The sequence below is a fragment of the Eublepharis macularius genome, chromosome 5 (genome assembly GCF_028583425.1).
Source record: "Eublepharis macularius isolate TG4126 chromosome 5, MPM_Emac_v1.0, whole genome shotgun sequence".
Classification (NCBI taxonomy): Eukaryota; Metazoa; Chordata; class Lepidosauria; order Squamata; family Eublepharidae; genus Eublepharis; species Eublepharis macularius.
Genome location: NC_072794.1, coordinates 105959919 through 105985877, shown reverse-complemented (window position 1 = coordinate 105985877; position 25959 = coordinate 105959919). Strand labels below are relative to the sequence as shown.

The window sequence follows — 25959 nt, the reverse complement described above, 5'->3', positions numbered from 1 at the left end:
AGTTCTCTTGGATCACAAGAATCTGTTGAGCGAATTCTATAAGACACTCTTTCTCAAATCTATTTTACTCTCCCTTTAAAAGGAAAGAATGCAGTCCAAGCATGTTATCATGCTATCTGAACAGGCATGCACACATTTTTAAAGGTATTGCCCAAATCCATGCCATTTTCCTGAGCTCAATCTGCATTAATGGATATTGCACTATTGTTGCAATGCTATGCACTTAGATTTTCTTCTCTACACAGGAAAACCCAGTTGTAAACAACTGCTATAGTGCGATATCCAGTAATACGTGGATACAGCCCTCCTGTTCCTACAGCAATTACTCCGTTTTTTAAAAAGTCTTCAGGCGGCATGGCAGGGAAATGGTGTCCATAAGGGGCTGATGCCAGGGAAGTTGTGAATGCTTCTACATTTGCAGTGAATTTGCAGTGTAGAATGCTTCGACATTTTTATCATAGAAAACCCTTGCCATGTGGAAGCAGCCTTGACTGCAATGAATGTTTCATTCTTATTGCAATTAGCATGCAAGAAAATATTGTTGCATGTTAAATGTATTATTGAATGTATTATTTTGAATACTCACAGCAAGAATCTTATGCTGTTACTGTTTGTGTGTTTAATGTCATTAGTGATTATGACTTCTATCGTCTTTGGAGATAGGAGGTTGTTTTTGGCTTGTTAGTTCTTCTTAAGCTGTGTTCTTATTTTTATATTTTATACTGTTTTAGCTTTATCATAACCTGCCCTGAGGATTCCGTTTCAGAAGGCAAGACATATATGCTAATGCTAATAATGATGATAATTTGCCTGGATGTGGTGATGAGCATGGCGAACAGTGAGGCTTGGAGGCGCTAAGTGCCCTAATTTAGCATGCCTTTCACACATAAAACAATTAAGCTGTAAATAGCCACGGGTAGTTATATAGTTGATCCCGAATAGTCAAATACTGGCGTAAGCTCTTCCATATTGTACCACATTTGTCCAGAGGTGTGATCTTGGTTGTCATATGGCAGGGCATGTCCTGAGCTCCCAGACTGTAACGAGACGGCATCGAAAGAAGAAAGGCACTTTGTTAAAGGCTCCTGCCAACCTGTCACAGGAAGAAGTTGAGACTGAACAGCAGAAGTGCTTTGAGGCCTTCATCGACCAACTGGGAGCTGACAGCATCTTTGAAGAGTATGGACAGGCTAACCTCACTCTGTTTCAGACTGAGCCCCACAGATAGACGCAGGCAGAGGGGGAATGGGAACAGATGAAAGAGAAGCAGATTGGTGCAGAACACAGTGGCTGCTGCTCTTGGGCCTTAGAAGTCAATGGGTGGAAACTGCCGGGGGTAAAGTTAGGCTAAGATCTTAAGGACCATTCTTCCCTGGCCTGAACTAAGGGAGTAGCTGGGTTAGCTTAGAATTGTTTACTTACAAATACATTTCTGGTTAGTAAATGTTTCTCATGGGATCCTTATGGAAGAACATTTATTCCTCTGTCTCGCCAGAGCTGTACTTAAATAGCATTCATTGTGCAATAGTTAACCCAGCCTAGGGAGTTTTCTCTTTGATCTACTAACTATTTGCAAGGCTACATGTGGATAGCTCAATAGAGGTATTCCAGCTTTGGCAACAGCAGCCCTGAAATCCTGTAGCTCTCTTCACTAGGGAGACAGGAGAATTGCACACATCTATTTTCAGGGACTGGAGGGAAGTAAAAAGGTCCAAATGATACGTGATGCTGGAGTTCTCTGAATGGAACACCCAGTGTGTAACTTTGACCCTTTGATTGGGGTGCTTGATCCGGATTGGGATCATAGATGATGAGGTTAATTCTTCCCCAATGGAAATGACTTCCCAGGTTACTTTGAGCCCTGATAGGGAGAAAGCAACAACAACAGGTATGTACATTGCCTTTGGGGATGGGTGGAATTTCTGATTGGTGAAATGACACAGGAATGGGGGAGAGAAGTAATCTCCCTTCCCCAGTGCCAATGGCCCTGGCCTGTATTATTCTCCCAAGTCTGCTTTTAGGGCCAAATAACAGTTCCAATGATGGAACTCCAGCAGCATCAACTCTAGTTTGACTCTCAATCAGGTCCTAAACAAGAGACCCATTAAAAGCTCAGTGATCTTGAATATATAAAAAGGGTGACCATACTAACCCTGTTAATTATAGGCCGATTAACCTACTCTCTGTAATGGGTAAGCTATATACTAAGCATTTACTAGCTAAGCTCAATTTTTGGATGAGACAGAAGGGAATTTAAGATCCTGAACAGCTGGGTTTTTGTAAAGGGAAGACCACCTTTGACCACTGTATCACCCTATCTCATTTAATTAACTAGTACACTGTGAGAACTAACTTGAAATTATTCGTGGCATTATCAGATTTAAAGGGAATGTTCGACTCAGTTAGCAGGGATCTTCTTTGGATTAAGTTAGATCAATTAAATATGGACAAAAGACTTCTTATGCTTATTAAGAAACTATATACTTCCAATACCTGCCAGATTAAGTGCTCATTAGCAGGCAAACTGACTTTGAAGATTCCTGTTGTCAAGGGTGTCAAACCAGGGCTGTGTTTTAGCTCCCTTCTTATTCAATCTTTTCCTTAGTGATCTGGCTGATCATCTGACTGGTGCTGATTGTCACAGCCCAAAACTCAGGGCGATTCATGTACCTCTGCTTCTATATGCTGATGACACAGTTCTGTTGACTTGTTCCAGAGTTGGTCTAGTTCTTGCTGGTTCACTGTACTGGGTTCTTCGATTCCAATAAGCTCCAGTTGAATTATGATAAATCAAAAATCTTAGTTTTTTCTAAAACCTGGAGTCCATACAAATGGGTTATTGACAGGAAGGAGATAGATACCCAGATATTTGAAATATTTAACTTGTTCTATTTTCAATACAATGCAACTTGGTCTATCCATCACAAGTATGCAGCAAAGACAGCTGACAGTGCATCAGCTATAGCAAGTTTTTTCTATTCCAGAGGCAATCAATTCGTTCCAGATGCCATAAAGATTTTCAAGTCCAAAGTGATTTCTCAACTATTGTATGGAATTCCAATATGGATTAGGGCTTTTGACCAGGTCATGGAATATGTTCAATCCAAATTTCTGTGGAAAATTATGGGTCATCCGAAGTGTGTTCCATATGCAGTTCTCTGCCTAGATAGAAATGGGTTTAATCTTAATGGAAACGAGGGCCTGGCTTTTATGCCATTCAAATACTGGCTTCATATTCATTATAACTGTGATCTGAGGAGCCTTATATACCAAATGCTTTCAGAATCCAATCTCTCAGTTTGGCTAACACATATTGAGGAGAAAATTAAGGCTATGGGTATTTCTGTGCTATCAATGTTAACATCAAATGCTTACAAATTAAGAATAGGATGTTGGACATTGAGTGTCAGAAGTTATCTAGTCTGGCTACCAGAATCTGCTCCCCCCTGAGCTTTGAGATCCCTCTCACTGTAGGGAGGATGGCTCCATATTTATCCTCCTTACAGGTTCCAGGCTAGGTGTAATGCTATGCCGTCTGCCATTTTATATGGCAGATTTTACAGGACACCCTATTCAACCAGATATTGCCTATGTAAACAAAATTGTGTTGAGTCAATTACACATGTTCTTCTGCATTGTCATCTGTATGTTGATATATGTCACACATATTTAAAATCTATTGTAGCTAGTATGACGGACTGCCCTGATTCGCTCAAAGTTTATAGATTGTTGAATGATTCTTTTCCCAAGGTAACCGAGATGGTGGCTAAGTTTCTCCATGCTGCTTTGAAGTGGCGTCAAAGGTTATCACAGAATTAAGTTATGATTGCTTTTTCCTTTTATTGCGCCTGTCTTTAATAACTTGAATTGCTGATATATGCCAATAAAAGCTAACTTGACTTGAGATTGATTTTTGTTCAGAAAATTCACCAGGAAACAATAAAAACTTCTCTGTTATAGTCAGTCAGAAATCTGGACCATTTGGATGCAGCTCCAGCAAGATGAATCTCATCTGCTAGGGAACCTAAAGGAATTGTTGGCTAAGATGACGCATTTGATCAAGGAAGCTAAGCATGCAAAAAAGAAGTTACAGCTAATGCTCAACATGTAGGTCATGGAGTAAAAGGTGGTCATATGGAAAGGTTCTCTCAAATGTAGCTTTTAAGAATGGGGGTGGGGGAAGCCATAAAAAGGGAATGTTGGACCCAAGGAGGAGAAGGCAAGAAATGGTTTAAGTGATTATAGCAAGAACAAAGGGCTGCAGAAGGGTGGAGGATAAATCCCTAGCTTGTACAGTTAAAAGATCTCAGAGAAGGAAGACCTGATCCTGCCCTAGACAGGTGAATGGTCTGACACCAGATTCTTCATTGTGAGGTCTCTGCATCATACCATGGGGTCTGAAGCACGTGAGAGTCCGCCTTCAGACATTTCCAGAGCTAAAATGTTTTTGGCATGAGCCCCACCCACTCCACCAACAAACACAGAGGCTGCACATGGTTGGAATGGGTGGAGTCACATCCCCCTCTCAGTTTGCTGTTGACTCCCGCAGCAGTAAACTCTTCTGTGTTCTCTACTGGAGTGAAAGCATCTTGTACCAAATTTTTTTTTAGCTCTGGAAGCTTCTGAAGGTGGACTCTGCACATACTTGAAATCCCATCAGTGTGACTGCAGATATGACTGCTTGAAGAATACCAGTTACAGGTAAACCACCTGTTCATCAGTCAGCAAACGCCCTGGAGCCAAATACGTTCCTCTGATAACTACTACTTGGCCATCCCAGTCACCAATACAGAGGTAAGCGAGGGGTGTGGTGGTGAGTGTGGTGATTAGGGTAATGTGACTTGTCAGTAGTCCACTTTGAGGATGGGGAGATGGCTTACAATGTTTCTTCCCTCTTCAAAGTGGCTGTCTCACAAAACTGATAGTTGACCAAAGGTAAAGCAGTTCCTTATAATTTATGTGCTGCTGGCTAATTTAGTAACAGATCACATGGTACAATCTGCATTAAAGCCCTCGTTCTTGGTCCTCTGAACTAGGCGTGTTGCTGATCACAACAAGGAGGTGCAGCAGCTGTATGAGGAAATGGAACAGCAAATAGAGAGGGAGAAAAAGAAGCTGCAGCGAGAGGTAGGTTCCCAGCTGAATCAAGCTTAATTCCTGGGACTTCTGGGAAGGTGTGTGTTGTATTTGTTTACTTAGTCTTTTTTATCCCACCTCTTTCTGGAGGCTCAGGATAGATGACTAAATAATCATAACATCACATTGTTATGTTTTATACTTCAGGGGGGAGATGCCTCATTGTCTTTCTTGTGACAAATACGAGAAGTTCAGGAGAAAAAAAAGGACTTTGATCCAAAGCTGCGTAACAAATAAAATAATTGTCTTTCTCTAGAACGCGTGGTTAGAGCCCTTGTATGTGGGGAGGACTAGTTTAATCCCAAAGCCTGTACTGCCTTCTCTTCCAAGAGGAGCAATATACTCCTCCAGCAATATACTTGGAGGCATTCACTGCTGGGAAAACAGCAAATAGTTCTTGCCTGTGGATTGTGCCCTAAGGAAGTGCAATATAGGAGCAAAGAAGCTCAGTAGATTTCCCCCTCTCTGGAGAGCTTAAAGCACGGGGAAAAGACAAATGCTAGAACTGGAGCTTGCAGGGGGGGGGGAGGGAAAATGTACCTTGAAGTCAGGAAAAAAGCCCAGACTTTCTCTCAGGCACCAGATTTCCTGCAGTGTCTTGATATTCAGATATTCAAGGATTATAGCCACACTATTTTGGCCTTTTGCCTTCTGTGTTATGTCTTATTTAAAGGCAAAACCATTTATAACTGAATGTGCATAATGTGTGTTGGTATGAGGACAGCATGAAGACATTGCACAGACATGGGAAATTAAAAACAAACAAACAAAGTGGCCTTATACTCCTTTCGTGTGAGACGCTATTGCATGCGAGTCTCTGCTAAGCTATATGTACCAGCGTAAATGCTGATGTGGGTTAAAATGTATTATAAACTGGTGTAAGCATACAAATCGCAGTTAGTAATTGCCATTTCCTGGATACATCATATAAAACTACAGCTTCACTATCTTTACTATTTCAGACTGAAATCAGAAGCCAGATCTACAGTGTGGAGATGCAGAAAGTATTGGATGTCAGGGAGAGGGAAATACTTCATTTCCTAGGTGTTCAGAAGCAGGTAAGCTAGAGGCCAGGTGTGGCATGAGCCAGGCAAGTCTGATCTATCTTCAGTTTTCACATCTCTGCAGAGCATCTAATAAAAAGGCCAAAGATTGCTGGACTGCATCCTTCAAAGGCAATAGCGGCCAAGCCTTCTTGCCTAAATGCAAAGGAAATGGTGCCACCTTCTGGAAGCATCTAATTATAGCTAAAGTTGCAAGCAGAGATAGGATTGGCTGCACAATCAACCAATAAAATCATCACTCATGCCCAGCTGATTGCTATAGGAGTATCCCAGGGACAGTGGCCTGATGAATTGATCAGAATGCTGTTCTGGTACGATGCGGTTCAATATTGGATGCCCTGAGAGAAAGGCACTTACTTTGGCAGTGGAGATACTCTTTGCAGTCTCCTGTTTTTGTTTCATTAATGCTAAAGTAAAATACACCCATGAAATTCATTTGGAATATGCTGGAAAAGTTTTGCTGTGTGGATTCTTGAAAAATCTTTCACAGCTTTTGTTCAAAGAAATGTTCATTTCAAAATTTTTAAAAAACCCAGATCACAAGTTAGTCATTGCTATTCCTGTGCTGCAGTTCAACTGGGACCCATCTTTAAGACCCATTTCTAAAAATAAGTGACAAAACAGTCTTCAACAGGGACAAGTGTGTTCAAGTTAGGGTTGCCGCCTTTCCTATTACAGGACAAAAATTCAACTATGGCAGTTTCTCTACCACTTTATATTGAGGAGAAATGACACCTATTGACTTCCCATCATGTTCTACAGCTGTTAAAGGTGCAGAAGATTTTGTTTTAATAAAAGGGGTGTGTAGCAGCACAAAAGGATGGAACTTTGTCAGCTCTCTAGAAACAGATGATATACATGCAAACTTGCTGTAGAAGAGTGAACCTGTACAGCAGATTCAAACACTTTTCTGCAGGGGTTTTGCTCAAGTATTTTCAATCCTTATTCAGCTGGAGACAGAATTTTTCAGCCTCCAAGAAAAGCAGTATAAGGCAAGTACTAAAAACCAACAGCTCAAACAAGCCAACATTGCCCTGAAAAACCAGCTACAAAAAGCCTTCCACCAGCTTCAAGAAACTCAAAGACATTTGGATGTCATGAAAAAGAAAGTATCACAGATGCTCAAAGAAGGTGGCAGGTGAGTCCTAATCCCATATTCACAATACTTCCATGCCCTGGGAAGAATATACTGCAGGAAACAACTTTTATGGTCTAGTTCTAGTTTGAATCTGGGTCTATCTTTAGAATGCTTCCCAAGGTCGAATAAACTAGACCTCCTTCTGTTTAGTGGAAAGGAGGGAATTGCTCTTTATCTGTCCTTCTCTTGGAAAAGAGCTTGCTTCATTCGAACTTCTGCTGCCACCAGCATTAATTAGTTATCTGCCTATTGATTCTAGTATATTGTTGTTATGCTCTTCCTCCAAAATGCTCAGGGGAGTACAAGATCTGGCAGAACAATTACAGTAGCATAACACTGGAGGGTTCTTTGTCTCCAGGCAAGGGTTGTGTAAGGAGTCTTTCAGCAAGAGCAAGCATAGGTTTGGGAATGCTGTTCCCACCCACTGTTCCTGCAAGTATATTACGTCTGGTTGTAGAGCTCTCTGGAGGGGTGGGAGTTGCTTTTCTAAAACTGCAGCATGATGTCAGTGTGGCAAGTCTGCTTTCTTTAAGATCACATACATCTCCTGTGTGCTCTGTTGTTTACTGCCAACATGCTATTCAATCAATTGCAGGATTATCACAGCTGCCTGGTTTGCATAGCTGCACAGGATCAACACAGGGTTATGTGAGAGGAAAGTAAATATGTTTAGTGTACCACTTTCTCCTTGCAGGGATGGACTACTGGAGGAAGTCTCCAGCAAGACACCTCCAACTCCACAGGTACAACTTTACTCAGCTCACCGCTCCTCACTCCCCCTGAAATGCTGCCACAACTACAGGCTTAGGTGTACCAGGGGTAAGGCTGGCTGTGTACTAGAGCTGTGTGTTATGGCTCCTGACCATGTGACACAGTGCTGTTCAAACAGCAGGAAGGCTGATGGGAGAATATCAGCTTTCCTGGGTCAAATTATTTAAAATTGGAGGGTCCCCCCCCACTTGTACATCCAAAAAAGTGTACTGTGAATGTAGGTAGATGCCAAATCTGCTGGCTTCCATAATTATCCATCCTCTGTGTAAATTATTTTTCTGGAGGCATGTCTCTGATAGGAAAGAGCACTAATGAAGAGACTCAACATGCAAAAGATAACGTAATTCTTTTGTATGTCTGTATCAGGAGCAATGGGATGATCAAAGTCATACATCATGCCAGTACACAGCAGAATTACCCATCTCAACAGGGGCTGATTGGAAGAAGACAAGGCCAGGGGAACAAATCACACAGAAGTGCAACTGGTAGCCTACTTCCTGAGTACATACTTTGGTCCCACAAGCACCTTTAGCAGTTTAATATATGCTTCTCTTAGAACACTACCAGTTATACAGCACACAAGTCTGTCCCTATTCACAGTTTGGGAATTTTTGTGTTGTTAACTGTTGCCCTTTTGTATTTCTTTCTCTACTCTTGTGGGTCTTCTAAGGATGAAAATGAGATGGTCACCTCTGAACTGAAGATGAACTTTGAATATAGGTTGAATGAGGATACACAGGACAGTTCTGTTCAACAGTAAGCACTGAAATGAATACATTAACTTAAATCAGCCAAGATGAAAGAGGTGGCAGTGGTCTTCTCTGCAGCTGGGCTCCTGCTCTGGGATCTTTCCAGCTTCATTGTTCCTTTCTGTGGCTCTGGTATTTTCTTGAACTTTTTCAAGTGCTGCATCTAAAAAAGGGGGAAGCTCCAAGGCCAAACAGGGCTTTTGCCCACAGTTGTTCCTCAGACATGTGTGAGGATCCTCCCTCACTGGCACCCCCACATGACAGCCTGCCATCCTGCCAGCTCCCCAGGTGGATGGCCTCTGGCCTCAGATGGGCAGGGAAGGGGGTTGCACCACCTTGTTCCTTCTCCTGCCCTGGGAGTGACAGCACGCTCCAGCTGTCTCTCCCTTTGCTTCCCCCTCAGCCTTCACAGGAACCTGACTTTAAAGGCCTCCCCATGCCCCACTTCCCTGGCTCTTCTCCTAGTCTCCACCCAGCCTCCATGACTGGCCCTGCTCCCAAACTATCTGATGGGCAGGCAGGGTAGACTCTGCAGTCTTTTGGTCCCACCCACTCCATCTCCACCTAGGGCAGGGCAGTTGGTCTGCTGTCTGCTTGGCTCACCCCTGCTGCTTCTGGATCCTCCACAGTGGCTCCCTTGGCAGCGTAGGGCCTGAGCTTGCCTGGCTGAAGCTGCTGGCAATCCCCTGTGAACCTGACTGAGGTGGAGCTGCCTGGGCAAATACAGGAAAAGGGTGAGTCAGCTGGGTGGCTGCAGGCTGATCCTTGGAGCTGTGCCTGGGTGTCAGCTGCTGCTGTCCAAATGGTGGAGGAGGTCTGGGGCCCTGTAGAGGCACCTGCAGCTGAGGTATTGCCAGAGGTGGTGTTGCAGGGCCTGAAGAAGGGGTCTGCAGCTGCAGGGGGTTGGACAGGATGGCATTGCCGGACAACATTGCTTTCTAAAATGTAAAAATAATAAACACAATGTATTTTAAGACTTCTATTGCATTATTTGGCTAGGTGTTTCTTAGAGGAGCTAACATTTGTTTACCAATATATTTTCTATTGGCCTTCTGATATATGATCTTTCCCCCTCTTGGCCCTTGCAGCATTTGTATGATTATGTACTATATGTTAGCAAAAGATGTACTTGCTGTTTACCCTGCTGAGTGACTAATGCAGGAAGCCTGGTGGGTGGATAATTTGCATGAAATAGGTTCTTGACATCTCATGCACTGACGCTCCAGAATGGTGTCACTTTAAACCTCTTTCAGCACAATCCTAAGAAGAGTTACCCCAGTATAAGCCCACTGAAAGTAACTCTTCTTAGGATAGCACTGTTAGGGTATTAAATAAGAGCTGCCCTGTGCTTTGTGTCCCCCTAGAGCACCAGAGGACGATGCATCAACTACCAAAGCTGAGTCAGAGCCCAGAACAAGGGTGATTTCCATTGAATGGGATCCTTTGGCGGAGTTTACTGAAGAACAACAGCATTTTTTACAGGAGCCTTTAGGTCAAAGTTCTTTGCTTAGAGAACTGAATGATGCGATAGCAGGCCTGAGCAAGGTGCCTGAATCACACCAGCAACAGATGCATGATCTTGGTTTGCAAGGACAAGAATCTTCAAATCAAATAAGTCAAGGCGAAAGTAATAAGTACTATATCATTCAGGAAAAAATAGCACAATACGAAGCTCTCTTCAGGAATGATGGTCCAGGGAAGAGAACGTTTGAAACTGACCAGGGTGCATTACAGCAAGAGAGTCTTCTGAAAGGACAGAGTTATGTGCAAGATAACATTTTGGAGATGAAAAAAACTAACAATTTTGAGCCACAAATGGACTTTAAAGCTCTAGTATCAATGCAGAGAGGGATTTCCCCCCCTGAAGTTCGTTCTCATTGTCATTCCAAGTTGACATCACAAGTCAGTAACCCCCCAAACAGCCCAGTACTGAAGGACATTCTCTCTTTAGGACAGGTAACCCAACCCAAACTTCATAAAAAAGTTTTAAAGATGAGAGAGAGAATTCAGACTCAGTGGCCTTCTATTGATTATGAACAGAGACTGGTAAAGAAAAACTCTATGGAAAGAAAAACAGGCAAAGAGATACTATCAATAAAAGGTATGCTACCGGTTTGTTTTCCTCCAAGGACAGTTCAACCCAAGTTGCATGTAGAACATGGGGCAGAAACATCACTTGTGCACAACAGCCAAATGGAGAATGTATCCAAAAGTGAGATGCAGATTCAAACCCCTGAGGAGAGAGAAGAACTTTTAGCAGAAGAGAGAAGAGAAGGACTGGCTGATATGTTTGAGTGTGAGAAGAATCAAGAGGCTGGGACAGAAATGGTTAAGGAAACAAATGTCAAGATAGATGATCAGGACTGCCAAGTGAATGCTGGAACAAAAGAAACTCCAAAAGGCACTAATAAAGATGTCTGCTCTTGTCCAGAGCATCTGTATAATGTGCTCTTTGTAGGAGATTCTAATGTTGGCAAAACATCCTTTTTGTGCCGTTTACATGATGATTCCTTTACAGCAAATCTGACTGCTACCATAGGTATGTATCTGTCATCTACAAGCAGAATGAGATATAGTTCCAGGGTAGATCGATCCCATAATTAAACGTCGTCTACTTTTTCTTTAACAAAAGTTCATAGTTTGGGGGTGGTCCAAAATGGGTGCGGAATGATTCTTTTGTAGGCCTATCACAGACAGGGTTACCAGTGGGGGTGGGGGTGGGGGATCCTCTACTGTCAGCCGTCACCCCCAGCCATCTCTAACCAGGCCAGTGGGGGTGGGTGGGTGGGAGAGGTGCAGGAATGGGGCTGAAAACTCTGGAGCACTCTGGAATGCTCCTGCATCATGTTGGAAATGATATCATTTACAGCACAACAAAGAAGTGCTGGGCCGTGCTAGGGACCAATTCAGTAAAAATTTGCCCTAAATTTAGTGTTTGGGGCCAATTTTTAGTGAGTCAGCCCCCAGCACACCCCGGCAGTTCTGCATTGCACTGGGAATGACACTGTTCCCAGTCTGATATAGGAGCTTTCCAGAGTGTGTGAATGCTATGCATGCATGCAACACAGGGCCCCACTAGCATGCCCCAAACCGCCCCCCCCCCCATCCACTTTCAGCCCTGGAGGACCGGGCAGCCCTATCAGACAAGGAAAATGGATGGGCAGCATTGGAAAAATCTGAACTTTTTCACCAACACAGTAACCATCCAGGCTTGGCTGTGAGCTTCCCCAAAACTTTGCAGCAAAACAGGTTTGAGAAAGATTGGAGAAAAGCTAGGGGAAACTTAGGAGCACAAATGCACCACAATGCCGTAGGGAAGTTGGGAGAAACAAACACAGGCAAACAATCTATATGGAAAAAGTCACAGTCTCTCTTTTATTCATGCTCTCCCCTGCCCAGCAAACCACATTAAATTTCTCCACAGAGTGGCCACTGGAGTTGCCAACTCTGGCTTGGAAAATTCCTGGAGATGAGAGGGGTGGTGCCTGGAGAGGGTGATGTTTATGTAGGAGAGAGCATTCAGTAGGTATGTGATGTCATACTGTCTGCCTTTCAAAGCTGCCAATTCCTGCAAGGGAACTGATTGCTGTTGTCTGGAGATTCAATTGAAGTGGTCCTTTGGGTGGGGACAACTTTGAAACAAATAGGTCTGACCCCATAGAGAAGCATGACCTATCTGTCTTGTGTTTTTTCCACTTAGAGGGCTTTTTGACAGCTCATGACTTTCTGTCTCTGGAATGATAAATTCCAGAAGGATAGCAAGGCTAGTCCGTTGGTGCTGAAACAAAGTGCAATCTGGCATGAGGCTAATAGATTTTTTTTGTGGCATAATTTTTCATAAATTCTTTAATGTGCTAAAATTAGAGCTCAGATGTTTGAGGAGCATACCTTCTACACAAGAGGGCTGGATCCCACCAGCTTTTCTGCTGGCTCAAAATGGAGAAGTGAAGAATTTGGGCCAATTCCCCTCCTCACTGCAACCTTGTCCCATGTGGCTTTTTGTTCACATAGGTCCCACAAGCTCCAGAATTAATATTTTGGAGTTAAAATGGGTCCCTCCTCCCTGTTATGCAAGTGAGGAAGCTGGAAGTATCCAATCCATTGGAAATTCCAGCTCATTTTATAATAGCCGGGTCTCCCAATTTGGCTGTGGGGCTGTTCTGCAGCATATATATAGCAAGATGGTTAATCAGCTTCTACGTGGAAGAAGTCAATTGCACTTCTTTGTGTCAGGCTTTTTGCTGGCAACATCTACATAATAATATTGATAAACTTCCTTAGTGTTGCACTAGCCTTGATTGATTCACCTCAGTAAAATTCAGTGATGGAAGCACTTAAAGAAGTGCAGTGTTTCATTCTTATCAAAATCAAAAAGAGTCCAGTAGCACCTTTAAGACTAACCAATTTTATTATAGCATAAGCTTTCGAGAATCAAGTTCTCTTCATCAGATGCCTGATCAAAACTGGGCAGATACAGAAGAGGAGGGGGAAAGAGAGAGAAAAGGGAGGGGTCATAAATCACAAGAAGGCAGAATGCAATTAGCATAGAGGCAATCAAAACATTCCTTTGCTTGGAAATGTAAACATCTCCTTTTGGTGTGCAGTCAGTTTGTAGCAGTGAAGGTGTCCAATTCCTATGTAGTATAAGCCTTCGGTAACCACAGCTCTCCCTGCCAGTTGCATCTGACAAAGAGAACTGTGGTCCCCGAAAGCCCACACCAGGCGTCACTGGGCTCCCCCAGATCACGCCTCTGTAAAGAGAATCTGTTACCTGTGGTAATGTGATAACCATTCATAGTCTCTATTCAGTCCCCGCTTGACAGAGTCAAATTTGCATATGAATTCCAATTCAGCAGCCTCCCGTTGGATTTTGTTTTTGAAAGGTTTCTGTTGAACCACAGCGACCTTTAAGTCTTTGGTGGAATGTCCTGGTAGATTGAAGTGTTCTCCCACTGGTTTTTGGACGTTTCCATTTCTAATGTCAGATTTGTGTCCATTTATTCTTTTGCGTAGAGGTTGGCTGGTTTGTCCAATGTACAGAGCAGAAGGACATTGTTGGCACATGAGGGCATATATCAGATTGGAGGATGAGCAGCTGTAAGAGCCAGAGACAGTGTAGTTGATGCCATTGGGTCCTGTAATTGTACAGAGGACTGAATAGAGACTATGAATGGTTATCACATTACCACAGGTAACAGATTCTCTTTACAGAGGCATGATCTGGGGGAGCCCAGTGACGCCTGGTGTGGGCTTTCGGGGACCACAGTTCTCTTTGTCAGATGCAACTGGCAGGGAGAGCTGTGGTTACCGAAGGCTTATACTACATAGGAATTGGACACCTTCACTGCTACAAACTGACTGCACACCAAAAGGAGATGTTTACATTTCCAAGCAAAGGAATGTTTTGATTGCCTCTATGCTAATTGCATTCTGCCTTCTTGTGATTTATGACCCCTCCCTTTTCTCTCTCTTTCCCCCTCCTCTTCTGTATCTGCCCAGTTTTGATCAGGCATCTGATGAAGAGAACTTGATTCTCGAAAGCTTATGCTATAATAAAATTGGTTAGTCTTAAAGGTGCTACTGGACTCTTTTTGATTTTGCTACTACAGACTAACACGGCTAACTCCTCAGGATCATTCTTATCAGTAGCTCTTCAGCACGCTTTAGCTCTTGAAAGCTGTTCAGGGCTTGAACAGAACTGCATTGTAAATGACTACATTGTATTCCCTAGGAATGGACTATCGGATCACAAATCTCTTTGTGGATAATAAATGTTTTGCTTTACGTCTATGGGACACAGCTGGCCAGGAAAGGTACGAAGCATCTGTTGGGATTTTACAAGTGTCATTCTCTTCTGTCATGAAAGAGTTAATCTGTTTGTTTAGTTAGATACAGCTAGTTAGCATAAGGCCAGTTAGATGTTGCGTTGTTCTTCCGCCAGGGTAAAGGGGAGTTGCATGCTTAATGAACTGATCTAGGATTGATTATTGGCTGACCAAGTTTTTTGGGGGGCAATTAACATTATTTCCTTTCAGGACTCCATTGCTCTCCAGTGATGTAATCTCCAGTGATCTCCAGCATGTAAAGATGTAGGAACTAAGTTAGCTCTTCTTTATTTTATCTCCAATGTAATTATTTTTACCCTATATGTAGTAAACATTTATTTTAGAAGCTGAACACAGATGTGCCTGTGATTCTTTATCTGCTGTGCAAATTCTCTACTAAATTTACCCAACAGCATCTTAGGAGGCTGGAGAGGAAAAAGCCAAGAAAGAAATATTTGGTGATACACATTGAGAATTAGATCTTTTTAAAGGCAGTTCAGTAAGGCATTTGATATTAAATAGCTAAGTAATTAAAAAAAATTAGGGAAAGGTTTTGTTCCCCTAGCCATTATACCATCTCTATCATAACTACAAAATTCTGCAGGAGATTCATGAAGAAAAATTTATATTTACAACCCATTAGACGATGCATATGACATTCTTCTGCACAGGGCTTTGCTTCTCAACTTGTATTATATGGCAAAAATGTCACCTGAATTATTCCTCACAATTTCCAGGTTGTGATTTTTGCATCCCCAATGTCCGGCGCACTTCAGGAAGGTTTGGGTGGTTTGCCAAACCCTAGCACCTGTTTTCATGAACTTCTTCCCAGCCAGGGTGCATGCTGAAAATTCAGTCCCATTAAAACTATTGCCACAGGTGGAACTTGCCATGTGAAATTGCCAAGGTTTTCAAAGAAGTCATTGTTTGTAGTGCTTCAAAGATGGTTTTCAGCCAATATATTGACTGGTTACAGCAGGAGTTGAAACCCACAGTTTGGGCTGTGTGAATCCACTGTAAGATTTGACATAAAAACAAACAATCTTGATTTCTTTGAAAGGTCAGGATGTTTTTCAGAGTTAATAAACAAACACACTGACTTTTCCTGAGGCAGATAAAATAGTGGGAAGGAATTTTGTAATTACACAGAGAAATCTTTCTTGACAGGTACCACAGTGTCACTAAGCAGTTTTTCCGAAAGGCTGATGGTGTGGTGCTGATGTATGACATCACCTCAGAACATAGTTTTGCAGATGTGCAGTACTGGCTAAGTTGTATCCAGGTAAGAATCAAGGATAATGGGTTGGCTCCAAAGTACTGCAAGTGGAGCGATGCTCCAGGAAAAGGACTTTCCTGTCTCCTATTGGAGCCTCCTGGAATTCTCCTCCTGGAGTCAAGGGATTCTGACAAACAGCATGGTGGGGAGAGGGGAAGAATGGAAGTTTGCAGTAGGGAATTAGCAAAAACTTGCCCCACTTCATTAAAGATGTGCTGTTCTACTGTTGTGTTGTTGCATCAGTGGGGATCCAGTAGGACATCTCTATGCTTTAGTTTTTCTTCTGCTCTGTCACAGTTACCATGTTCTGAAGAAGAAAAGCTAAAGCACAGAGTTGTCCTACTGTATCCAAAGATGTTCTCCCATGGGTGCAACAATATCTGAAAAACAAATTCCTTTGTCTATTATAGATTTCTTTGGTTGCCATAGTTTTATTCCAGCGCAGCCACAATCAGGGATCTGATTAAACAGCAAATCAATAGGATGGGTATGTCACCATGAGATATATTTACTGACTCAATCTTGTCGCATAATAGTGAGATCTACATTTAGATCTCACTATTTATCTCACTATCTCACTATTAGATCTCACTACATTTACAATACATCTACATGTATTGTTAAAGAAAACAGTAAGACAGCTGTTTTAAATACAGGAGCTACGTACAGGGCCGGATCTAGCGCTCCTGGCGCCCAGGGCAACGCTTGCTGGCCCTTGTGCTCGTGCACAGCGCGCGCATGCTCCTGACGCGGTGTGATGACGTCATTTTGATGATGTCATCACACCGCGCCCCGGAGGCAGTGTGGGGGGCTGGGAAGCTGCCCGCGCCATTCGCTTCAGAAGCGAATGGTGCGGTTGGCTTTGCAGCCCCCCACGCTGTCTTTCGCCTGCCCTGTGGGACAGGGGCAACCGGCTTGCCGTGTACCCTCTGTCCTGCAGGGCAGGCAAAAGGCAGTGCGGGGGGCTGCGAGGCTGCCCACGCCATGCACCTGCCCCGCAGGACAGGGGGCAGCCCGCTTCCCCCTCTCCAGTGGGGCAAGTTGTGTGGGCGGCCGTGCTGCTCTTTGCCTGCCCTGCAGGACAGGGGATGCACAGCAAGCCGGCTGCCCCCTGTCCCGCGGGGCAAGCAAAAGGCAGTGCGGGAGCCTGTGAGACTGCCCGTGCCATGCACCTGCCCCGTGGGACAGGGGGCGGCCAGCTGCCCCCTCTCCTGCGGGGCAAGCGAATGGCGTGGGTGGCTGCACTGCCCTTTTCCTGCCTTGCAGGACAGGGTGTGTGCGGCAAGCCGGCCGCCCTGTCCCACGGGGCAAGCAAAAGGCACCGCAGCTGCCCATGCTGCCGCCTGTGTGCTCTGGGAGCTGCTTCCGGCGCCCCCTCCCTGGCGGCGCCGGGGGCAGACTACCCCCCTGCCCCCCCTAGATCCGGCCCTGGCTACGTATCCTCTTTATTCAATATCATGAACAAATACTGTAGTAATATTTAATATCTCCTGATTGTGTAGACAAGACGTGGTAAATCCATTGTGGCCTAAGGAATTATTTTTGCAATGAAAATGTACATATTGTCGAAGGCTTTCACGGCCGGAGAACGATGGTTGTTGGGGGTTTTCCGGGCTGTATTGCCGTGGTCTTGGCATTGTAGTTCCTGACGTTTCGCCAGCAGCTGTGGCTGGCATCTTCAGAGGTGTAGCACCAAAAGACAGATTTCTCAGTGTCAAGACCACGGCAATACAGCCCGGAAAACCCCCAACAACCAAAATGTACATATTTTTATAAAAATAAGTGGAAACTGTGGTTGTATCCATAATAGCAAGATTTTTCTATAATTAAACTATAAGATAATTACTATTAATTCTGAAGGAATTTGTACCTTTAGGGTTGTTGTGAAGTTTACTAAGATGTATATGGTTGTTGCTCATCTTAAGGGATAGTGGTCTACAAATCTAAATTCCATTTCAAAGAATATATGCAGAAAGGAGTTAACAGGACATTTCATCTCACATTTCCTATTTAGTAAAAGAAATACTAGTTTTGGCCCTACTGATGTTCCATTGGCAGAAGAGAATCTTTTCCTGCCCTTTCCTTCTGCTGTGACCCCCCCCCCTCCAAGTATTACTGGGTATTGCTTAAACAAAAGCTACATAAGTTGGGTGGGCTGCAGTGAGGAGGGGAATCAGGTGAGATCACCCTTCCACTCTCTTCCATCAGTGAAACATCTCTAGGATCCAATCCAGTTTGATTTCTTTAATAAAAATAAATTAGAAAGGGTTGGCTTAATACACTCTTCCTGAGTTAGCTACTGTAGAGCCCTTATTGCTGACATGAAGTTCATGAATGATATTTTAGATTGAACTAATCTTTGGAGGAATCTACATTTCTTGATAGGAAGGAGCTGGAAACGGTGTTGTTATTCTTCTCCTTGGTAACAAAACAGACCACACTGCATACAGAAGAGTATCTGTTGAGGATGGTTCCTGCTTGGCCAAGGTAGCCACATCATCTTCTGTCTCATAATTTTAATTCCTTGTTCGCTGACAGTAAATAAACCAAAGCCAAAACAAATCTTAACTAGTGCAATGAGTTGGACAGGTGAATAATGACTACCCATGTGGGAAAATAGAAGGCTCATATTTTATACATCATTTAATGACCCAGGAATGACCACATAATTATTAACTGTACTCAGAGGGACAATATTTTTAGTCCATAAAGAAAACAGAATTGATCATTCAGGGTCTGCTGCCTGCATTAGAACACAAGAAGACCTTAATGGGTTAGACCAAGATCCATCTAGTCCCAGCATTCTGTGTCTCATGGCAGCCAACCCCATGCGTCTGGAAACACTCAGCCTAAAGCCTCAGGAAGGTGATGATTTCTGTTTTTTTATCCTCAGTATCTGGGATTCCTGCCTCTCAGCTTGAAATTTCTATTTTGTTATCAGGGCTGACAGGAGCACCTTGTCAGAATGGAGATGTGATAGTGCAGATAGGAGGGGCTTTGGTTGGGTGATGGCAAGGGAAGATGGAGTAGGAAGTGCCTTGGCAGAGAGGGTGGAAATTGTAGCATCCCTGCTTTTGGGAGGCAAACTTGTGGCCAAGGCCGAATCCACACGGCTCAAGTTTGCCACTATTTTCCCACCATTTATGCGCTTCGCAGAGGGCTGTTCACATACTCTTACCTCAATCCTGCCATTCTATTGTATCTGTTGCGCTGTGCCTCAGACGAGGTTGTCACGCTTTCAAATGCTTCTCTTGCACAGTTCTCACCATGGATGTGAACAAATAGAAACGGTTCCCAAAGAGACTGCCCCCTCTTAACCACCCACACTTCTTTGTTTCTTGCCTTCCCAGAACACCGTCCCTCTTTGCCAAGCAATTCTTATGGTCCCAACTCTGTCCAAGGCATGCCCGCACTGTTTATTTTTTTTAAAGGGGGGCATTCCTAGTGCTATTGCGCAATCCTGTTCATGAAGATCACCCACAAGCGGTTTGAGAAGTGGTGTTGTAAAAAGTCCGTGGAGGCATCGGGGGTGTGTGCGCCATTTTTTTTTACAGTAAATAATGTTTCACGGCTGAAGGAGAGTCTAGGTAATTTGTGATAACTGGACTGTGCCTGCAAAGGTTGACTCTTTCCGGGTTGTTTTTTTTTAAATATTAAAATTATTGGTATACCGAAAAATCGCTATCCTATGATTATAGTTGAGCGGTCATTAACCAATCACAGGCATCAATGGGGGTGTGGCCCTGCCATTGCAACTGAGCAGAAAATCGATATAGCGAAAATCTAGCATTAATTTTTTTTTAAAAAAGGCTACATGATGTCGTCATCAGCGATGGCAGATCTAAACCTGCCCCATATCGCATGATTCTCCCAGGGATGTGGAGTATAGCGCGATGCTGCTGCTGTAAGAGAGGGGATGTGAACACAGACTGGGACATTGCGGGATAGAATCCAGCGCAATCATTGCGTATGAAAAGTGGAAGGTAGGGAAGTGTGGATTCGGCCCTGATTACATGGGTAAACTTTGCCAGTGACATAGAGAGATAAAAAGTGGCAGCTCTCCTTAATTCATCACTGTGTCTGGAACATCATAACTCTATGAAACGGCAGTGCATAAGCTGCTGATTCCCTTGAGTATTTTTAAAGAGTTTCATTTCTATGGGGCTTGAGGAGATGTGGTGGGGAGCATTTAAAGACTAAGGTGGCAAAAGCACTCATATATTATTTCCACTCTCATATCCTGGCATCTCATGTCTCTTTCTCTTACAATACCATCCTAAGCAGTTGTACCTTTCTAAACTCATTGACTTCAATGGACTTAGAAGGGTGTAGGTCTGCTTAGCGTGGCACTGATAATCTCCCATGTAACAATAGGAATATTGTTCAAATTGCCACATTCCAGCCTGTGTGTTTTGCAAGCATCCTCCAATTATGGTAGGATTGCCCCAGTTAGAAGAAGAGCTATTACATTAACCTCTTTTTCGGTAGGGCAATTTGTTTTATCTCGATGGTAATAACTCTAATTTTTTCCTGTTCACTTTGACTAACCCTTTCTCATCACCTGGTGCTTACTCTTTTACTTGTGTCAGTTTTCCTTTGCTGAAAATAAGGTGAAGAATGGTTTCACCATAGCCCCTTCTTCTTATATAGACCAAGATAGGGCAACAAATACCACAATAAGTGGAAGAAAAGGCTCTCCATCCAGGATTTGATGGCTCAAGAAGAGAAAAATACCTGAATCACTGCTCTTAGTATTTTTATGGTTTTTTGTCTTGCAAGCTCCAGTGAATTCTTTTGGAAGAGGTGTAAGTGTTGGATTGTTCCTGTATGGATATAATTGAAGTAAAAACACTAATGGGAAAGTAAGATTTTGTTATAAGCATGTCGTTACTCATGGTAGTTCTAGCAATAAACCAGTTGCACAATATAATTATTTTTTTCTTAGCTTCCTGGGGATTAGGATTTTTTTGTGCTAGTTTAGTTGTGAGCTTGTATGATACAGTGATCAGACTATGAGTGTATATATTGTAGTAAGCATTTTTTGCGGCTGCCTTAACTTGTTTTTCTAGTAGTAGTGCTGGATCCAGTATAACCCCTAGGTTCTTAACCGAGTCTGCAAGGGTCAGATGACCTCCATCAAAAGTGGAGAATACACACATGGAATACAAATACCTTTAGTTCATTCTCTTCTCTAAAGCAAGAACAGAGAATGCATGAATGTATAAATTCTGAATCAGGTGGTTGTGTCTGGAATGCCAACCAATAGCCCCTGGTTGAGTACAAAGGCTGGTAACTGAAACTAATTTAAGGATATGTATTGCTTATATTATGGTATCTTATGTTTAAATACTAGGAGTATGGACTCTCATTTTATGAATGCAGTGCTGCCTCAGGTCACAATGTACTTGAATCCATGGTCAAGTTCGTCAGGTGAGTAGCTGGGCTTCTGCATGTGCCCACCAACATATCCCCTACAGGAAACGACAGGAAAGGAGAATTAAGAAATATCTCATACAAAACTTTGACCACCTTAAGAGTCTCACATTCAGGACTGCAGCCTCCTATGCCTGTTTATTCAGAAGCTGAGGATCTACCTATAAGTATGGAGCTGTTAGACACAAGTTTGTCTAGAGGCTTTTCTACACAATAAAAAAAAATCAGGGAAGCGGGGGCCTAACGTTATTTGTGTGAGGAAGGTTTTACTGTTGGATAGCTGTCATACTTGTAGCAACTTTCTAAAAAAGCTGTGGCTTGGCATAGCAAGGGAGCGGTTCTTGAAATGGTATGGCAGAGAAAAGCAGAAGTCCTGCTACTTTTCAAAATATTGTTAAAATTAGCCACAGTGGGTACATCACATTAAAAACAGAAGTTCACCAATTAGTATGGGCATGGGAGGGATTTGTTCTGCTTGTCATGAACATCCAGAGAATAATATGTATGCCTATGGCAGACATGCAGCCATATGCATCATAATAATCACAAATGCAATAGATGCACTCTGAAGAAAGCAGCAGTTTGCTGGGTGCTAAAAAGAATGCCCTCCCAGCACACGAGTGTCTACACACAGGTAATTCAATTGAAGTCTGTAGAATCTGGTAGATCAAGGAGGTTTCAGGACATTTCAGGGTCCTTGAGATATCTTTAGAAACAGATTCAGTTATAGGTAATTCATTATGTTGTTGACCTGCAAGGAATTGCAGGGGAGAGAAGTATCCCCTTCTTCTTTTTACCCGTTTCAAGAGTTTTACCATTCTCTATGGGCAGCAAAATATCTAGGATTCTGCCAGACACTGTGATAAATTGCAGAGAGACTGACTAGGGAGGGAGCACTGTTCCTTCCTCATTGTTTCAATTGAGACGTGCCTCTGTTTTTTACTTCTTCTCATGATGCAAGTGCTGGAATTTAACACCTACAGCAATTGAACTAATTTGTGCCACTACCAGCCTTTAACACCACCAGAGCTGCCTTTTCCCCTTTTTAATTTTTTTGTATCATCTACCTGATGAACTCAAAAGCTTGTCCAACATTTTGTTATTTTGGCTATTTTTGTTATTTAAAAAAAATTATGTGGATTTGGTTTCTTCCTCTGCTGGCCACTCCTCTGCTCAGTCCTGAGATAATAGATTCCTTGGCACTTGTTCTTGGGCAGGGAGAGTACCAAGGGAAGTCTGGAGAACCTCAATTCTCCACCTCCCTCAACAGAAGAGAAGCAATATAAGTTAAATTAAACAGGAGGCTAACAGCATTTTTTTTCATGGATTAGCGCCCACCTTTTCAGATGTAATGTAGTGGGTCCTCATTAGACAGACATTTTATGATAGGAAATATGAAAAGTATACAGCCAGTTCAAGGTTCATGAAATTCAGGAAGTACTGGGTAAAATATAATTATGTAAAATTCAAATCTAATCAAGAAAGGAACAGAGTCCATTCACTAGTTTTATTCAGCAGGTTAACACCTGTCATGAGAGGGGAGTTCTGAGTTTTGATAAGGTAGTTAACATCTATAGCAAATAAGAAGTCCCAAGTCTTTATTTAACCCTAGGGAAAGATCACGTGAAGCCTCTTCATCAATCAAATTTAGCAGAGGGACCAGAATTTTCTGATGTAATGATAAATGCTCCTAGATACACCTTTTGTATAGGAAATATGTGACCTCCTATATTCTAGTAAATTGGGTTAATAAGCATCCTCTGAATCTAAGAGCTATAATTTAAAAGTCTTGGAAGCTTGGGAATATTATACATATTTCTAGATTTCAGCAAAATAGTAAACAGGCTGTTTCACTGAATATTTACTGTACCAGGTTGCTGAAAGCTCATGAAGACAAATTAAAACAGGAGATTCTGGAGTTACCTGCCATACCTACAAAAAAAAGAGGGTGCTGCTGATGACCAATGGAAGATGAACATGAAGTAAGAGCAAAAAGGTTTTTAAAAACAGATCCTGATGCCAGCTGTGCTTTTTAAAATATCCTCTGGATTCTTTTGCTGAACCCAATTTATGTAGCCAGGAAAGTTTGCTGCAGAATTAAGTCACATGACCAATTTTCACACAGTGGCGTCTGACGTCATACCACAGGTATCATACCTTGATATCACAGTTCATTATTCTGTACATACCTTGAACTACAAGTTGGAAAAAGAATGGCTCAAATATTTTGATGCTTCAGGCAGAACATTCAAATAGTTCCCTTCTCTGGTGGTAAAAATATAATAATAAATTGATAATATGCTCCTTTTAATGGTACACCTTAATCTGCTGAATGATGCAGGTTGCATCACTCTGTTTGATGGCAGGGCTGATCCTGTATTAATAAAACTATTAAATGCATAATAACTGTAGGGAAAAAAAGCTGGGAAAACCCTCTTCTTGAGGGTTCACAGACTGCTTCTACCAGTTCTTCCTACACTTTTCTTGTTATCCTCGTCTTTCCAGGATCCCTCAGTCCCAGAATATTGGGGAAGGGAAGCCGGGCTTCTTTAATGTGCCCACTATCGCAAATGCATGTTAGGGCCCTTTTGTTTTATTGAACTACTGAGGGATTTATCTATGCATGGTTTGGAAGACAATATTCAACTTTCTCCAGAGTTCTTCCTATTATTGTGGATAGATTTATGGAGCCTCCCTAATTTCAACGGCATTGTGAAGAAAATCTGAATGTTTGTGGCACATTTTTTATATTTACTATGCATGTTGCAATATCATCAGTTGGTATCTGCCAGTTCATTGCTCTCTTGTTCTATAGATATGTGAACAGAATAAAAGTAAGCATTAAGAAATACTATGAATAAAAATATGGTGTCATTTCTTATTGTTTCCATTTTACTGGAGCACACAAACATGTATCTTTAGTCATTCAAATCAGTGGCTGGAGTATGTTTTTAAAGAAAGCATTTGTTGATGAACAGAGCCATAACCAAACAATATGTCAGTAGTACAGGGAAGTTTTGAATTATTTATATTTCATGTGTAATTAATTATATCCACGTGGAGTATTCTGTGCATGTGGAGCAGCAAAGCTGATGAAATAATGCCCCCCTCCTATTGCTGTTTCTGCACGTGAAAATGGGTTGGGTGGGAGGTAGGAGTCCTTCCTCCCTCCACAGCAGCATTTCAAACCTGTTTGGATTCTTTATTTTAAACGAGCCATTCCCTGAAGCTGCTGTTTGGCTGCAGAGAGTCTGAGCTGGGTCTGGAGAATCTGGACCAAACTCTTTAAAAACCTCATAGTGTAGCTGTGGCCCTCAATTCCAAGCTGAATGGTGTGCTCACTACACCCTACTGGCATTATATTCTTCTTTAGGATGACCACTTTCCCCAGTCTCTGTTCCTATGCCTTTACAGCAACTTGAGGAGCAGAAATTTTGCACGAGAAGTTTTTTCTACCATTTATCTCCAAGCTAGAAAAGTTATAATTAGGAAAAAATATTGGCTGAATTCAGATCCAGTATTCAGGAATACCAAAAATATTTGGTATTCCTGAAATCCGGGTCAGATTCTAGATTCGGGTGCAGTTTAAACCAGAAATACAGAACATATTCAGCTATTATTCCCAATGGGCCTGGGGGGAGCATTTTTCAAGCAAACACCACCAAATTTGCAGGTAACCTAGTCCTGCCGGTCCACTAGAGACCCCCCGAATTTCAGAAGATTCTGTGGGCTACTGAACAAGGTGCCTGCAGCCACTCTCCATTGTTTCCTATGGGGAAAACATTTCCAAGGTTATCCAGGCAAAGAAACCTTAAGTGAAGGTGCAACCCTTGGCCAAAAGCCACTTTCCAATGCAAGCTGAACCAACAAAACCCGACAGAACCAAGATGAAACAAGGAAATCCCATCCAAACCAAACTGAAGCAAGGGGACCAATACTGTACCAAAGACCAGAGAAGACCAGATCCAATGTCAAAACAGAGAATCCTACCATAACCAATGTCAACCAAGAGGATATTAGCAGAACCAAACTGAAGCAAGGAAGGACACTGTTGCAAGTCCAACAGAACCAGTGTCACTCAAACTCAGGCAGACCAAACCCAGGGCTAATGCAAGCACAACAGAACCAACCCCAAACCACAGAATCCCAACAGAACCAATGTCAAAAAACCAAACTGAAGCAAGGAAGGACTGTTTTGCAAGCTCAACAGAACCAACAACCAACATCAAACCATTACCAGACATGTCTGGAAAGCCTGTGAGGGGAAGAAGCCTCACTAATTCACTCACTCCCCTCTCCCTTGGGGGACAAATAATAGCATAATAATAATATTTGATTTATATACCACCCTTTAAGACATCTTAACACCCACTCAGAGTATATTATGATTATCCCCACAACAATCACCCTGTGAGGTGGGTGGGGCTGAGAGAGTTCTGGAAGAGCTGTGACTGATTCAAGGTCACCCAGCTGGCTTTAAGTGGAGAAGTAGAGAATCAAACCTGGTTCTGCAGATTACAGTCCCACCACTCTTAACCACTACATCAAACTAGCCCAGGAAAGGTTT

General features: G+C 42.7%; 1 protein-coding gene across 1 annotated transcript; it reads left to right on the top strand.

Moving 5' to 3' along the window:
- The first annotated feature begins 223 nt into the window (after window positions 1–223).
- On the top strand, window positions 224–24178 carry RAB44 (RAB44, member RAS oncogene family). Its single transcript, XM_054979295.1, has 13 exons — window positions 224–1179; window positions 3961–4107; window positions 5037–5127; window positions 6099–6194; window positions 7151–7338; window positions 8033–8081; window positions 8780–8865; window positions 10223–11397; window positions 14590–14671; window positions 15851–15965; window positions 18345–18446; window positions 21313–21389; window positions 23266–24178. The coding sequence occupies exons 1-13, from the start codon at window positions 1010–1012 to the stop codon at window positions 23348–23350; spliced, it is 2463 nt and encodes an 820-aa protein (XP_054835270.1). The 5' UTR covers window positions 224–1009; the 3' UTR covers window positions 23351–24178.
- The last annotated feature ends 1781 nt before the right edge of the window (window positions 24179–25959 follow it).